The 13,751-nt window shown below is 59.2% G+C and overlaps 2 protein-coding genes and 1 long non-coding RNA gene across 5 annotated transcripts in view; 2 read left to right on the top strand and 1 right to left on the bottom strand.

The window, feature by feature from the left end:
- CRB2 (crumbs cell polarity complex component 2) overlaps positions 1–5,244 on the top strand; it is a 22,775-nt gene extending 17,531 nt beyond the window's left edge. The window contains exons 11-14 of the mRNA XM_029919611.1: positions 1–80; positions 877–993; positions 1,561–1,678; positions 3,190–5,244. Coding sequence (XP_029775471.1) covers positions 1–80; positions 877–993; positions 1,561–1,678; positions 3,190–3,414 — 540 coding nt within the window. The 3' untranslated portion in view covers positions 3,415–5,244. The remainder of the gene's footprint in view (positions 81–876; positions 994–1,560; positions 1,679–3,189) is intronic.
- Positions 5,245–5,662: 418 nt separating this feature from the next.
- Positions 5,663–13,751, bottom strand: part of DENND1A (DENN domain containing 1A) — a 452,638-nt gene continuing 444,549 nt past the window's right edge. For all 3 annotated transcript variants that reach the window (XM_029920022.1, XM_029920020.1, XM_029920021.1), the window contains 3 exons: positions 12,628–12,756; positions 9,729–9,987; positions 5,663–8,673 (listed from right to left, as the gene is read on the bottom strand). In XM_029920022.1, the coding sequence (XP_029775882.1) occupies positions 7,483–8,673; positions 9,729–9,987; positions 12,628–12,756 (1,579 nt within the window). In that variant the 3' untranslated portion in view covers positions 5,663–7,482. The remainder of the gene's footprint in view (positions 8,674–9,728; positions 9,988–12,627; positions 12,757–13,751) is intronic.
- LOC115276165 lies at positions 12,240–13,590 on the top strand. Its single transcript, XR_003901841.1, has 2 exons — positions 12,240–12,370; positions 13,378–13,590. It is a non-coding gene; the product is annotated as an uncharacterized LOC115276165 (long non-coding RNA).

Here is a 13,751-nt window from a genome sequence, read left to right as displayed (position 1 = left end):
GCTCGCGGCCGCTGCCACTCCCGTCCCGACGGCCGCTTCGAGTGCCGCTGCCCGCCTGGCTTCGTGGGCCCGCGCTGCAGGTGCGGACGGCCGGGGCGTGGCCTGGGCCCGAGGGGCCCGTTGGTTGCCCCGGCAGGGGTGGGGTGCGGCCCCCAGGGGTGGTGGGTGAGGCCCCGAAGGCCCCATGGCCGATGCTCTGGTTCTGTAGGCCAGCCACTTCCCCTCTCTGAGCCTCCGTGCCCTAATCTGTGAAATAGGAACAGCAGGCCCCTAGAGTTGCCGGCTAAGACCCAGAAAAGTTTCAATTTGAGATAAATGATGCTCTTGTCTAGGCGTGCTGAGGAACACAGAGCTAGGTTTGCCTAGCCACCCACCAATGACGTTCATTCCCATTAGTCCCCTGAGGATGACAAGGTCAGAAAGAGACGGTTGGAAGCTTTGACGCCTCCCCCTTTCAGCCGGGTTTTGACTTCCCACTCCGTTCCAAGCGAGTTTAGGGAGGGTTGTCTGGCCTTACTTCCCCCTCCCCCAGGAGAAATACCAAGCTCAAATTTTATGTTTAGGAACATGGTTTTTGTTCCAAGGAGAGCTCCGATTTTTCATCGGCTTCTCAAAGGACCCTGAGTGTAGGGAAAGGTTCCATCCGGGTCGGAAGGTTGTACACCTTGTTGCGGGTGGGGCCTGCGCGTTGGAGGGACCGCCCTGTGCCCCATCCCTTGCACCGCAGACACGGCTAGGTCTATGGCAGTGGGCCCCAAATTCCACAGATGAGAACACAGAGGCTCCAGTGGCCTGTGGGGTAGCCTCAAGGGCTGGGGCCTGAGCCAGGCACCCCCCACGTGACACCCCAGTGTAGACATTGTGCTTTCTCCCCAGATTGCCTGTCTTGCCAGAGGCGTGCAGCTTGAACTCCACCTGCCTCGATGGTGGCCCCTGTGAGGGTGGGCCCCGGGCTGCCAATTGCAGCTGCCAGGAGGGCTTTGCTGGCCAGAGGTGGGTCTGGGGGCCTAGGGTCTTGGGAGCTGGGCAGGGTGGGCCCCTGGATCCCCTCCAACTAGGGCATGCAAAGTGGGGTGTGGGTCCTTACTCACCTTCCCACCCCTGACTGTGATCACAGTGCTGGACAGCCTACTTCTGCCACCTGCGTGCTTTCCTCCTGGGCTTCCCCAGCCTGTCCTCTGTTACGCTGTCTCCTGGGGAAGTAGGTGCCTGGTGGTGTTTCTCGGAGCCCCGTCCTCAGCCTGCCAGCCTCAGTCTGCCCAGGGAGACTATACAGGTGTAGGGTCTGGGCCTGCTCCGGAGAGAGGGAGTCAGGGTCCCTGGGCGGCCGCCCTGTGCTTCCGATGGAGTGAGTCATGATGGAGTGAGTCATCCTCAGTCATGAATGCGGGGGCAGGAGGGGGTGCTGATGGAGGTCCCAGGTTGCTTCAGTCTCCTGGCAGGAACAGTCCCCGGGGACAGTGGATGGACACCTGTGTATAGCGTGGGTGGGGTGCTGAGAAGCTAAGGCAGATGAGGGAGCAAGGCAGCTTCCTGAGCCTTACCGTCTTTGCTTCCCAGGTGTCAGCTGCCCTGTGAGGCCAACCCCTGCTTGAACGGGGGCACCTGCCGGGCCGCCGGGGGGGCGTATGAGTGCGTCTGCAGCGCGAGGTTCTCGGGCCAGTTCTGCGAAGTGGTGGTGAGTGATGTCACGGGGGCTGGGCGTGGGCGATGTCCCGTTTTGGACTTTGTGAGATGATTGGGGGTGGGCGTGGAGAGCAAGTACAGCCCACTGTTCCTGGACCGACACTGTGTTTGGGGTATGGACTAGTGGGGAGAGCCTGGGGGGCCACCTTCCCTCTGGGGACAGCTGGGCTCTGCCAAGTCCTCTCGGCGACCAGGATTCAGGACCCACAGGACCCTGGAATTCTGGGAGTGCAGGTGGAGGATACGGGAGCCTGTACTCTCCAGTGGTTCATGTGCCAGAGTTCTCGAGTAGGGCGCTTTGGGGAGCCCAGGATTCCGAGCCGGGGCAGCCGGTGACCCCAGGGAGGCTCAGCTGAGGAGGGGCCCAATAGATGGGGGCCAGCAGGCTGCTTGAGCTTGAACCCCCTCCCCACCAAGGGGTGGAACAGGTGCCGCAGGCCCAGCGGGCAGTGAGCCCACAGTGGGTGCTGCTGGGAGAGAAGCAGGCAGGAGGCCTGGGGCGGAGCCTCCATCTCTGCAGGCTTCTGGCAGTCCGGGTCATAAACCCACAAATCCCCTCTGCTTCTGGGGAATGTTTCCTTTCAAGTTGAGCTTTACAGCCTCTGTCTCGTCTACCTACCCTCCTCCTGGGGCCAAGGGAGGAGCTGGCTTACAGCTCTCCCAGAAGTGCCCGGGGGTGGAGGCTGGTGAGGGCCCATTCGGGGCTGCTATGTACGGTTCTCTATAGCCTTGGGCTCCTTTCCTCATTCAGGTCTGGGGACTGGGACTTGGAACACAGGTCACAGTGGGCTGAGGCTTCACGGGACAGAGGGAGGGCTGGGGAGTCTAAGACCCTTGGACTCTAGAATCCAGGAATTTGGTGATTTGGAGGGGGGGGGGCACCTAACGATTCCAGGCTTGTAGAATCTTTGATGATGGCATCCTGGGAGTCTGTGACTGGAGATGGGAAGGGTTCTTGGGCTCTTTAAAGCCTGCTCTCAGTCTCCTTAGCTGGGCAGACCTTGGTGGATTCAGAGCTCCCCATCAGCTAGGTCGGTCTGCCCTCCCTGCTCCTGCCCTGCACAGGCCACCTGGCCCGAGAGGCCTCCCACTTGCATGGTCTCCACAGACACTGAAAGACCAGACCACCCTCCGGGATGGGGAGGGATCAAGTCGCCGTGGCCTCAGAGTTTACTGCAGGGAGGGGGAGGCTGGGTGGCAGGGGCCATCTCTGGCCACTCAAGGAAGGGCCTGCAGCTGGAATTCGAGACTGAAGGATGGTCGTGTGGCCACAGCCTGGGCACTGGGGAGACTTGCTAGTCATGTGGGGGAATCTGGGCCAAAGCTCTGTTTTCTCCTTCAGTACTTACCCAGTGCTGCCATGCAGGCCTCGCTCTAGGCGCTTGGAATTTACCGGTGAACAAAATAAAGTCAAGATTCCTGTCCTCAGGGACACCAGGGAGGGGCCTCACCCGCCTTCACTCCTGCTCCCCGGGCTCAGGCCTCTGCCTTGGTCTCTTGCAGAAGGGCCTGCCGCTGCCACTGCCGTTCCCGCTGCTGGAGGTGGCGGTGCCCGCGGCCTGTGCCTGCCTCCTCCTCCTCCTCCTGGGCCTCCTCTCAGGGGTCCTGGCGGCCAGGAAGCGCCGCCAGTCGGAGGGCACCTACAGCCCGAGCCAGCAGGAGGTGGCTGGGGCCCGGCTGGAGATGGACAGTGTTCTCAAGGTGCCGCCCGAGGAGAGACTCATCTAGGGCTGCCTGGCTGCTGGCGCCAGCCCCTGCGAGGTCCCGGATGGTTTGTACCTGAGGACCCAGGGAGGCCCCTTCCAGGAGCCTTCGGGGAAGCCGCTGGCCTCTCACGGGCCTTCGGGAGCTGCCGTGGAGCCCAGGAGACCTGCCGGGGAAGTGTCACCTCTGCTGCCGGCCCCTGCCTCTGCCCCGGGAGAGGGGAGCACTGACGGGAGCACTCAGGGAAGCAGCCGGGAGCCTGGCGAGGCCTTGGATGGCTCCATCGGACCTGCCAGCTCTTGCGTCAGCAAGCGAACCGCTGTGTGGGGGAGGGGCACATGTGGGTGCACACGGCGTGTTCAGAAGTGTGTGTGGGCACATACCTGGGGACTGCTGATCTGCAGATGTCCGTGTGCGTGTCCTGGACGGGGCTGTGTCCTTGCTGTGTGTGCACAGGACCGCGTAGTGGGTGCAGGCGATCCCACGGAGGGTGGCTGGGCATTGGGGATAACCTTCCTGGCCCTAGGCCAGGGGCACTACATGTTTCCTGGGAGGAAACAGGCCAAGGCTTTACCCGAGGACCAAGGTCCCCGGCTCTAGCATCTTCTCCCGCCTCTGGAGGCTGCTCCCACCCTGGAGGCGACTGGGAAATTGGGAGGGGGGCGGTTATCAGCTAGGGGCCCCTGGTTCCCAGGACACATGCTCCTTCAGGCAGCTGTCTCTGGCCTGTGCCAGAGTTGGACCACAGCCAGGGCAGACCTGGGGGAGCAGAGGACAGGCCACCCCAAGCTCTCCCACCTTGCCGTGGCCAGCTGTCTGGGGAAGTGGCCTCTGCCTACCTCGCAGGGCTGTTGTGAGATCAGTGGATGATGATGGGGAAAGAGCTCGGGACTTTGCTACTGGGTTGTCTGGGTCACCCTTTTAGGTTTCAGGAAGGGTTGTCTCTCTGGCTGGAGCTGGGGAAAAGGCGGGGGGGGTGTTCCCAGGGGCTTGCAAGAAGGCCAGAGGATAAAAGAGCAAAACTACCGTCTCCCACCCCCGGCCGACCATCTCTGGTTCTCCAGGGCCAGCACTCCCCGTCACAGCTGCTGGTGAGGCCACTCCACCTACAGACAGGTCGTCTCTCTAAATGGCTGAGGTGGGGGGAGGGGGATTCAGGACTCGCAAGAAGCCCTCAGAGCTGTTTGCTGAACTCAGCAGATGTTGGCATGGCCTCTGTGTTGGGGTTTGGTCCTGCAGACACAGACACAGACACAGACACGAGGAGGAACATGCTGCTCTCCTTCCAGTCCCTTCCCTGGTGACGCCATCACACCTATCGCAAAGGGGCACCTCCCCCCCCCAGCGCCCGACCTCCTCCCAGCTTCACGGAAGCCCTTAGTCCCTGACCTGGAGACATGCCTTTCTATCCTTCCTGTTTCCTAGACCAGCGCCTCCTGTGCCAAGGCCAGGGGACCCCTTTCCACTTTTAAGTTGGCAGTTGGCTTTACCTGGCTCCCCTCGGGGGCTCAGCCAGCTCCTAGAGGCACAGGATCCAATCTGAAGGAGAACCGCGTGTGATGAGGGGTGAGGGAGCGTGTGGGTGGGGGTGCTCAGCTGAAGCTGGGCTGGGAAGGTCCCTGAACGCTAGGTAAGGGGCTCGCTTAGTCCTTATCCGGTACGAGGTGGGACCTTTCCCTCACCTTTCTCCACCACGACTCCTGGGAAGGTCAGGGAGGAAACATCTGGTAGCAGTACCTTAGCCACAGCTGGTGCCTTGGTTATTTATTAAATCAGGGATTTGGCGAACCTGTGTTCTTGCAGACTCCTAAGACACATGGAACCCCAATAAATAAAAGTGCCACTTTTTTAGGAGCCCTATGTTGTCCTCCTCTCTTGTCCTTTTCAAGGGCGGCCCGGAGATGGGGATGTGACCAGATGACGGGCACATGAAAGGTGACTGGGTGCTTGGTCCCCACCTCCCTCAACACAACAGAGGTACTGCCCTTGCTAAGGTCATATCTGTGGGGCTGAGCTTCCTGCTGCTCCCTTGAACTTGTTCCCTGGAGCCTGGGCACTTTCAGTGCCATTGGTGATCTGCAGCTCTGCTCCAAGGACTGGCCAGGCCTGTGTATGCCTGTGACTACTCCCCCCCCTCTCCCCCCACAACTCTAGAGGGAGAAGGGCCTGGTTTCAGAGGCTCAAATGAACAGGCCGAGGGTCCAGTTCTCCCCTGACCGCTCTAAGGCCTCCCCTTCCCCCAGAGCTTCCTGAGGACACAGGGATGCCAACCTTCTCCCCAAGAAGATTTTATTGAACTCACACACAACACTCATCCTTGGGTGCAAATTCAATCCGGCCAGTGAAGACACAGCAGTGCTCTCCCCGGCTGCTCGCCACCAGCCCCCAGCACAGCCAGGGAGAGCGACCACAGGGTGGGCTCTGCTTCCCTGGGGCCCCGCAGTACCCCTTATCTACGCTTTGTCCCTGATGGGGCTCAGGGGTCCGCCCGGCATGGGTGGGTGGATCTGGAACCGGTGTGAAAACACCTGAGAACCCTGGAGGTGCCCACGTGCCCGGACACCGCGTGGCTCCCTCTCCACCTTAGCGGGCAGAGAACACTCGGGCAAGAGGGCTTGCCCAAGGGGCCATGACCGACGCAGGGAGGGACTGCGTGCTGGGCCAGTAGCTCTCCACACCCGGGGTCCGAGAAACTCAGGGCCAGCCCTCCTGGTCCCACACAGGGTCTCTCAGACAATGACAAGGCCCCTTGGGGTTCCGGGGGCCCCCAGGAGTCCCCTGGCCCCGTCAGACACCTCTGAGACTCTGTGTCTGACCATTCACAAATAGGAAATGAGAAATCAGGTCAAAATGCTCACAATTTCCTGCATGTCTCAGATGGTTGTTTTCTTAAATGGTTGGGCCATATTTTAACTTGATTTATTGAAACTAGTCAATTTTAAGATTCATCAAATCAATAAAGTAGAAAGGAAAAGATAGATAAAAGAAACAATAACAAAACATTTCAATTTAGCTTTGGTGACATTGGCCTCAGGAATTTCTACGCTATGTGGGCGGGGGAGGGGGTGGCTCCGGGCCCTTCTCCGGCCTCCAGGCTGCAAGAAGCCAAGTTCATCCACTCCCCCGGGCCTGGAGAAGGGCTCAGCGTCCCTGCCCATTCCTGATCAGCAGCTGGGACTCTTGCGTCTGTCTGGGGCATTAAGCTTGGCTTCCCAGTGGGGCTCCGGTGCCTGCTTCTCAGCTCCTCCCCTGGAGTCCCGTGTGAGGACACTCGAGGGAGCGCAGGATGGCGGCCTGACTCCTCCTAATGCACTCAGTTTACCTGCTGCTATCCTTTCCTTCCACAAATCAGTGTTGCTGGTGCTCCCAGCCCCCACGCAGGGCTGGCTGGGGCTGGGTTTGGCTACCAGAGGGTTCCCAAGGATCCCTCTGCCCCAAACCCCTACCAAGCCAGGAACAACTGAAGGTTGGGGTTGGAGTGAAGACTCAAGAAAGAGAGAAATGAGTGTGAGTAATGCCAGAGAGGGCTGCAAATGCCCTTCTGGGCGGGCTCTCCAGCCCGGGAAGGGGGCTCCTTACTCCAAACTCCACACCACGTGTCTGGTGCAGACGAGCCCACACTGAGGCCACCACTGGCGCCCGTGCTGGTCCCGGAGGGGCTGTGCAGGGCCAGGCTGCCGCTGGGGCAAGAGAACAGAGCTGGGGAGGCGAGGCCTTGTGGAGTCCTGGGGCTCCCCGGTGGGAGTTTCCAGCGGGATGGCAGGTAGGACTTGGTCGGGGCAGTCATTCGCCCAGCTGACCTCTTTAGTGCAAAACCTAATCAAGGGTGTAGGGGAGGGGTGGTGGCAGGGTGAGGTGGGTGCCCAGGAGCTGGGTCCATTCCCAGGCCAGAACTGGCACCATTATCTAGCGGCCAGACCTCAGAGATGGGTGGCGTGGAGGGAAAGAGGGGTGGCAGAGAGGGGTCCCATCCCTTCCCGCCGGTAGAACCTGGGCAGAAACAGACTGGCAGGAGGAGCAGCTGGCCAGCTTCGGAGCACGGCGGGAGGCGGCTCGGCGGGGCCCTGCTTGCCCTAGCTCTCGGCGCCCGGCTCACTCGAAGGTCTCCCACTGCTTCCTGAGCTGCTCTACTGAGCCTGGGGCCGGGGCCGGGCTCACATCCTGCTTGGTTTTCCGTAACAAATCCTCAAAGGGGTCTTCGGCCTCTCGAGGAGCTGAGGGCTGCAGTACTGGCTCCAGGCCCTGCGGGGGTCTGGGAGGAAGGAGAGGGGGGTCTCCGGGCCTCAGGGCCAGCCCTTGCTTGGCCTCAGCGGCCCTGGCACTTGAGCGGGCCAGGGGCAACGTTCGGATCCTTGAAGGGGCAACCATTGGGGGGCCCAGGGGCTGCAGGGGACTGGTGTGGGCACCCATGGGCATCTGGCCGAAGAGGTTGGGCATGGAGAGAGCAGACAGGTTGGGCTGAGATCTATGTGGGACACAGAAGCCAGAACTGGACAGCAGGAGGCTGGGGGCAAAAGCTGGCCCCAGGGAAGGAGGAGGGGCCCCAAAAGGCCCGGCTGATGTGGAAACCAGGGGCATGGCGGGCAGAGCCGCTGGCATAGATGGCATAAAGGGATTGAGCGACGGCTGTGGAAATGGGGTGGGGGTCCCTGCTGGGGGGAAGCTGAACTGGGGAGTGAATGAGGTGGCTACATTCGGGGCTGGGGGTCCTGGTGGAAGGGTACTGCCTGGCCAGGCTGTGTTAAGTGGGTCCAGGAGGGCCAGCAGGGAGTCCCCGCTCGTGCCTGCAGCCCCTGGGCCCAGGCTGAGGGGCTGCAGCCGTTCAGTGGGGCCTTGGGAGGCGGCGCTGGGGAGGAGCCCGGGGAACGGGGCCGGACTCAGGGGAGCTCGCCTGTCCTGCTCAGCCGGCTGCTCTGAGAAGTCCCCGAGGGCAGCGCTGGCAGCCTGAAGTTTGGCAGGGCGGGCAGTGGGGGGCGGAGGCACGATGCCCAGCTCTGGGGTCTTCCTGCCCTGGGGCCGGGGGATGGTAATGCTGCCCGGAGTGGGGGTGGGCGCCTCCTCCTTGTCACTGGGGTTCAGGATGCTGTCCTGGGGCAGCGGCCTGCGGGGCAGAGCCAGGGAGCTCCCAAGCAAGGGTGAGGGCTTCTCGGGGGAGCTGGCCGGCGGCTTGCTGGGGAGGGCCATGTCGTCCTGGCCCAGGCTCCAGAGCTTGTTGTACGGGTGGGTGAGCTTCAAGGCCACTGGCATCCCACGGCTCCGGTCGCTCCTGCTCAGGTCCAGCCTCTGTTGGAGAGAAAGGGGGAGGCAGCGACTAGAGACTGAGCCAGGACAGACTGGAAGGCAGCACATAGCCACCCCCGTGCCCCTCCCGTGTGCCCTGTGGGCGCTGAGGCTCTGATCCCAGGCGTGTGGCTGATCAGGTCCCTGAGGCTCAGAGCAGCTGGGCCCAGGGCACCAGCAGAGAGACCGGGTCTGTCCGGACGCCAAGCCCAGGCTTCTCTGTTCCCCTCACTTCTCAGACTCCACGCCAGGCCAGGCTTTTTTCTCACTGCACAAAGGGATTCTGAACGCCCTTGTCCTCTTACGTCAGTGTTGCCAAGTAGTTTTAGGAAAATGACTCCATTTGTTGACCATCAACTGGCTGGGCCTTGCTTTACCTTTCAAAGCTTCCCTGGCTGGTGGGAAAACAGGACGGGGCCCGTGTCCGACTCTGCCACTCCCGAGCTCCACTACCTGGGCCTCAGGTCCCTCCTCGGGGCCCGGACTTCGTCCTCGGCAGCAGGGGAACGTGACTCCCTGCAGGGGGTGAGCTGGAACCACTGCACCCAGGGGCGCCGTGTCTGTTCCACAGACCCCGGGACTTGGCAGCCTCCGCGTGTAAGTGGGGAACACGCAGAGGGAGGGAACGTGAAGGACTGGAAGCCACGATGGGGGTCGGCGGCCCCAGGCAAAGAGTCTAGAACCCAGGAGTTTTGCTTCAAAGGTTCTCCAAGGACACTTGGTGGGGATGGGAGCAATCACACTCCGATCAGGGGTCAAAGCTCTGCCTGGGGGTGGGGCCGGGGTCCTGGGAGAGCGGAGCACCAGCGGGCCTCTGTCTGATGCACAAATGCAAGTCAGGGGCAGATTTCCATCAGGCGTGGCATCTTCCATGGTGATCACTGTGAGGGTGGTCTGGAGGCTGGCCTGCCCGGCAGTTTTGCGGTCAGACTGACCCCGAGCATCGGCCAAGGACCCTGGCAAAGTTGCTGTTTCTCCTCCACTGTCACATGGGTATGTCTGCTTCATGTGTGGAAAGCACCAGCCCCAGCAGGTACCCACCCCCACTGGTGTCATACCTGATAGTCAAAGGTTCCTGGCTGCTCCCTCAGGTCTTTGGGGGGCCGAAGGTCCTCCAAGCTCTTGGCCTGGCCCAGTGGCTGCAGCGGGACGTCCATGTCCAGGTTGTTGAAGACATCTTCCAGGAGGTCGATGCTGGAGGCCCGGTCATGGGGAGCTGGGGCAGGGCCTGTGGGCTCCCGGCCTCGCTGCTCCGGACTCTCTGGTTCTTCACCTTCTGCGCTGTCGGACTCCTTGAGTGTCCGGTATGGCTGAGGCCTGGGAGGAGGCAGAGCAGGCTGGGTGCTCCCACCCAGAGCCTCCATGGGAGGAGCAAGCAGCCCGCAGCCCTCAGGAAGGGTGCACCCGGGAGGCCTGGGGACAGGTGAGTGCCGGAGTCTGGGCACTGGCAATCTGACAGGCCTGGGGCTGAATCTGGGTTCTCCCATCCATTGGGGGACACAGGGCAAATTGCTTTGGCTTTAATTTGTGCCACGGGATCACTTAGCTCCTCTGGAAACCACAGGACCCGCCAGATAACTGGGGAGTGGGCTTGCAGGTCATCCGGACAAGGCGTGATGAACAGGGCATGGCTGGAAAGGGAGCGGGCAGCCTGCTCATGCCTAAGCCCAGCCGCTGCACTCCCACCTCCCCGTGGTGCACGGGGAGCTGAACTGGGAGAAGTTCTCCCCAGGTGACTACCCAGCATGCCTCAGGACCCTCAGGAGGAATTGTCTGGGCCTTAGCCTGTGCTGACCTCTGTTCTGGCTCTGGACTTGCCATCACTTGCTGTGGGACCTTGGGAAAGTTTCTTAACCTCTCTGAGCCTCAGCCTCTTCCCCATTCCAGAGTGCGCCTCCCTTGCTGCTGGTGGTGGTGATGTGAACTAACCACCGCCGCGTCTGGCACACGGCAGGCACAGAGGCTGCTAACAGCATTCTGCACGTGTATCTCAGGCATAGGGAACGAAGGTTTCTCTTACTTTCCTTTTTCACAAGCCTGAGCCCTCAGGGTACCGCTGGGTACATGGAGACCAGTGCCTGGATAAACCCTGCCTTGACTCTAGTGAAGGCCAGGACAGAGGCTGGGGCTGGCTCTGTCTCCTGTCCCCGCAGAAACTGCTCAGGGCTCTGGTAAAGTGGGGGAAGGGCGCCACCTGCTGGCCCCAAAGGCACACTAGCAGGAACCAGGGCGGAGAACAGAATGCAGAGAGGGCTCCGGAACAGTCTGGCTGGACTCTATCAGCCTTTACTATCTTGAAGTTCAGAGAGGTTAAGTAACTCACCCTAGGTCACAGAGCAAAAGGTAGCAATGGACGCCAAGTAGGAGAGACTTCAAAAGTTTCCAGTGACTCGAAGCCACTGACCAAGGAATGAAAGACCTTTTAACCAAGCTTGAATACAACGAAGGTGTGAAGAAAAGTCAGTGTGCCCCTCACACTTAAGGAAGGAAATAGTATTCTTTAAAAAGAAACCATTTTATTTGGACTTATGATGGGCCAGTTCCTTTTTTCCCTTGCCTTTCCTGTGCAATTTATTTTTATTTATTTTTATTCCAGTAGAGTTAACTTATAAGCTAGTTCCTTTTTAATCACACATGAACACACAAAAGCCTACACTTTTCTTAGGTCATGGCTACAGGGGTGAGCATTATTCACTATTTAAATAATTAAGGCGTCACTTAATTAAAAAAGAGTGAGGCCCGCTGCCCTCGGTGCTGGGGAGTCCGTGGCCGTCACTCACACAGGACGTTTTTATCTGCAGCGTGACTCTGAGTTGATTACGTGGATGAACATGTCTTATTCCAACGGTTCTACCTTTACTTTAACTGTAGTAGAGATAATAATCGACACATTAGGCCGATGATATTAGAGATATTATTGCTGAGGGTAAGCTTAGTTTTTTGAAGTTTTAACGGGAAAAAATTTAAAGAAAAAGATATGATGTACAGAAAAGGTGGCATGTGGAACTCAGGCAACAGAGACTCAGGCCACCATATTCTAAGTGAGGACATCAGGAGGGGACTGACTTCTCTGTGGCCACAGGGGAGCTGGTGGCAGAACCTTGGCTACCCCGTGGTGGGGGGATGGTAGGAGCAGTAGTGGTGGGTTTGTCACACGCCCTGAGGAGCTCACAGGCCTGGCCCCCGGGAAGGGGCTGGGAAAGGGGTGGAAGGGAAGAATCCTAAGATGGCTTCTCCCCAGTGTGGTCATGGCCCCGTGCTGTTCAACATCCGGGTATTCACAGCATGAGTTACGCATGAGTCACACAGACAAGCTGTCCCTCGGCTGGATCCCAGCAGGGAAAAAGGTGGGTATAAGGGTGAGAACTGGTAAAGAAGGGGTAACTACCCAAGCTTAACACTGGGCGGTGGCTGGATGGTCGGGCAAACCTTCTTTTTCTTTCTAAGTTGCAATTTACAATTAGTATGAGGCACAGGCAATAAACAGTAATGATAAAAATTATCCTAAAGCCAGACAGGTCAGTATAACATTTGGATCTGTCAGCGATAATATATATGCTCCCTATCAATCAATCCATGTTTTTCCTTTTGAGGTTAAAATCGGACCCTCCATCTCTGTGGGTTTCTGAGATGTGCTGAGCTGAGGGAGGACCCGAGCACCCACGACCACTTCCGTTAACGGTCAAGTGCAGTCTCCTGGGTAAGGGGCAAAGACTCATACTCCCGTCTCACCGGTCACCTCACTCCTCACCACAGAGCCCGCAGGGCTGGCAGAGTGAACACCCTGGGCAGAGGCACACGCGGGGGACACTCACTCACCCGTGAGGTGGCAGGGGGGCGCCGGCTCCAGACACCCTCCCCTGCACACAAGGGCAAGCAGCACTGGCCCCCCTCCCCCACGCGGACCAGGAGAGTCACCCAGCGGAGCTCGGGGAAATGGAAGAAGGAAGGAGAGACCATTCAAAGGGAGCGGAGAAGAAAAAGCTTTCGGTGAAGCCAGAGCTCGGGCCCTCTTCCCGCTGGCATTCATCGTCAGAGGAGTCTTCGGAGAGGAAGACCGCATAGTGTCGCAAGGGCTTTACCAGGCTGGGGCAGAGGGAGACAAGAGAGAAGAGGCAGTTAGGAGGCACCCTCGGAACTCCATGTGGCGGGGTGGGAGGGGGGCATCAGCGCTCTGCGCCTGGCCCCCCTCCCTCTGCCAACCTGGGGTAGAGGCTCCCTGGACAGAAGGCCAGAGGGCGCCGGAGGCCCGACAGGCCCCAAGGTGAGGAAGCTGGTCCCAAATAGAAAAGAAACCGTGAGTTTGCCATAGGTGTTGAGAGCCTTAAACACAGGATCCGGTCACCCAGGACCTCGCGACCCCACTTCCGTCTAGAAAACCCTAAACGTAGCAAAGAAGGACACATAAACGCATTCATTGCTGCCGTGTTATCAAAACAGGGAACATCCTCAACTTCCAGCAACAGGAGTCTGCTGGGGTGAACTAGGGTACGTTTGGCTACTACCCACCCATCAACTCTAATGCTCCTAAGAAAGAACAATCTAAGGGCCAGGATGCAGAATTGTAATCACACTGCATTCTCCCACTGCTGCTTACGGGAAAATGCACAGAAAACTGGAAAGGGATGTAACTTAATGTCAACAAAATCTAGCGGGGTTAGGGGCGATTCCCCCTCCTCCCGCCCCCACTCTTTTTTTATTTTTCAGTGTCTTCTACGCTTTCTTCAATGTGCATATCTACTTCAGTAATCAGGGGAAAATAAAAATAGAAAGTTAAAGAAGAAAGTGAACCATGTGGAGGAGCACTGGCTAGAAGGCCCTCTTCTGATTAGTGGCTCTCTCTGAGTCTCTCTCACATGCCTCTTCAGAGAGTCTTTTTCATCTGTGATGTGGAAATTAAATATTCATTGTTATAAAAAATACACCTCCCTTGTCAGCCACCTGTGAGCTCTACCTCTATAAACACAAACACTACGCAGCCCCGAGAAAGTCCATGCGGCCGCTATGAATTATACACTGACCAGGGCCCGGGAGAGAGGAGCTGGGCCAGACGGACCTGGGGTCACACGTGGGCCCCATGG

Source organism: Suricata suricatta, chromosome 13 (genome assembly GCF_006229205.1).
Source record: "Suricata suricatta isolate VVHF042 chromosome 13, meerkat_22Aug2017_6uvM2_HiC, whole genome shotgun sequence".
In the NCBI taxonomy this organism is placed as follows: Eukaryota; Metazoa; Chordata; class Mammalia; order Carnivora; family Herpestidae; genus Suricata; species Suricata suricatta.
Note: the sequence above shows the minus strand (reverse complement) of the source record. Positions and strands in the feature narration are given on the sequence as shown.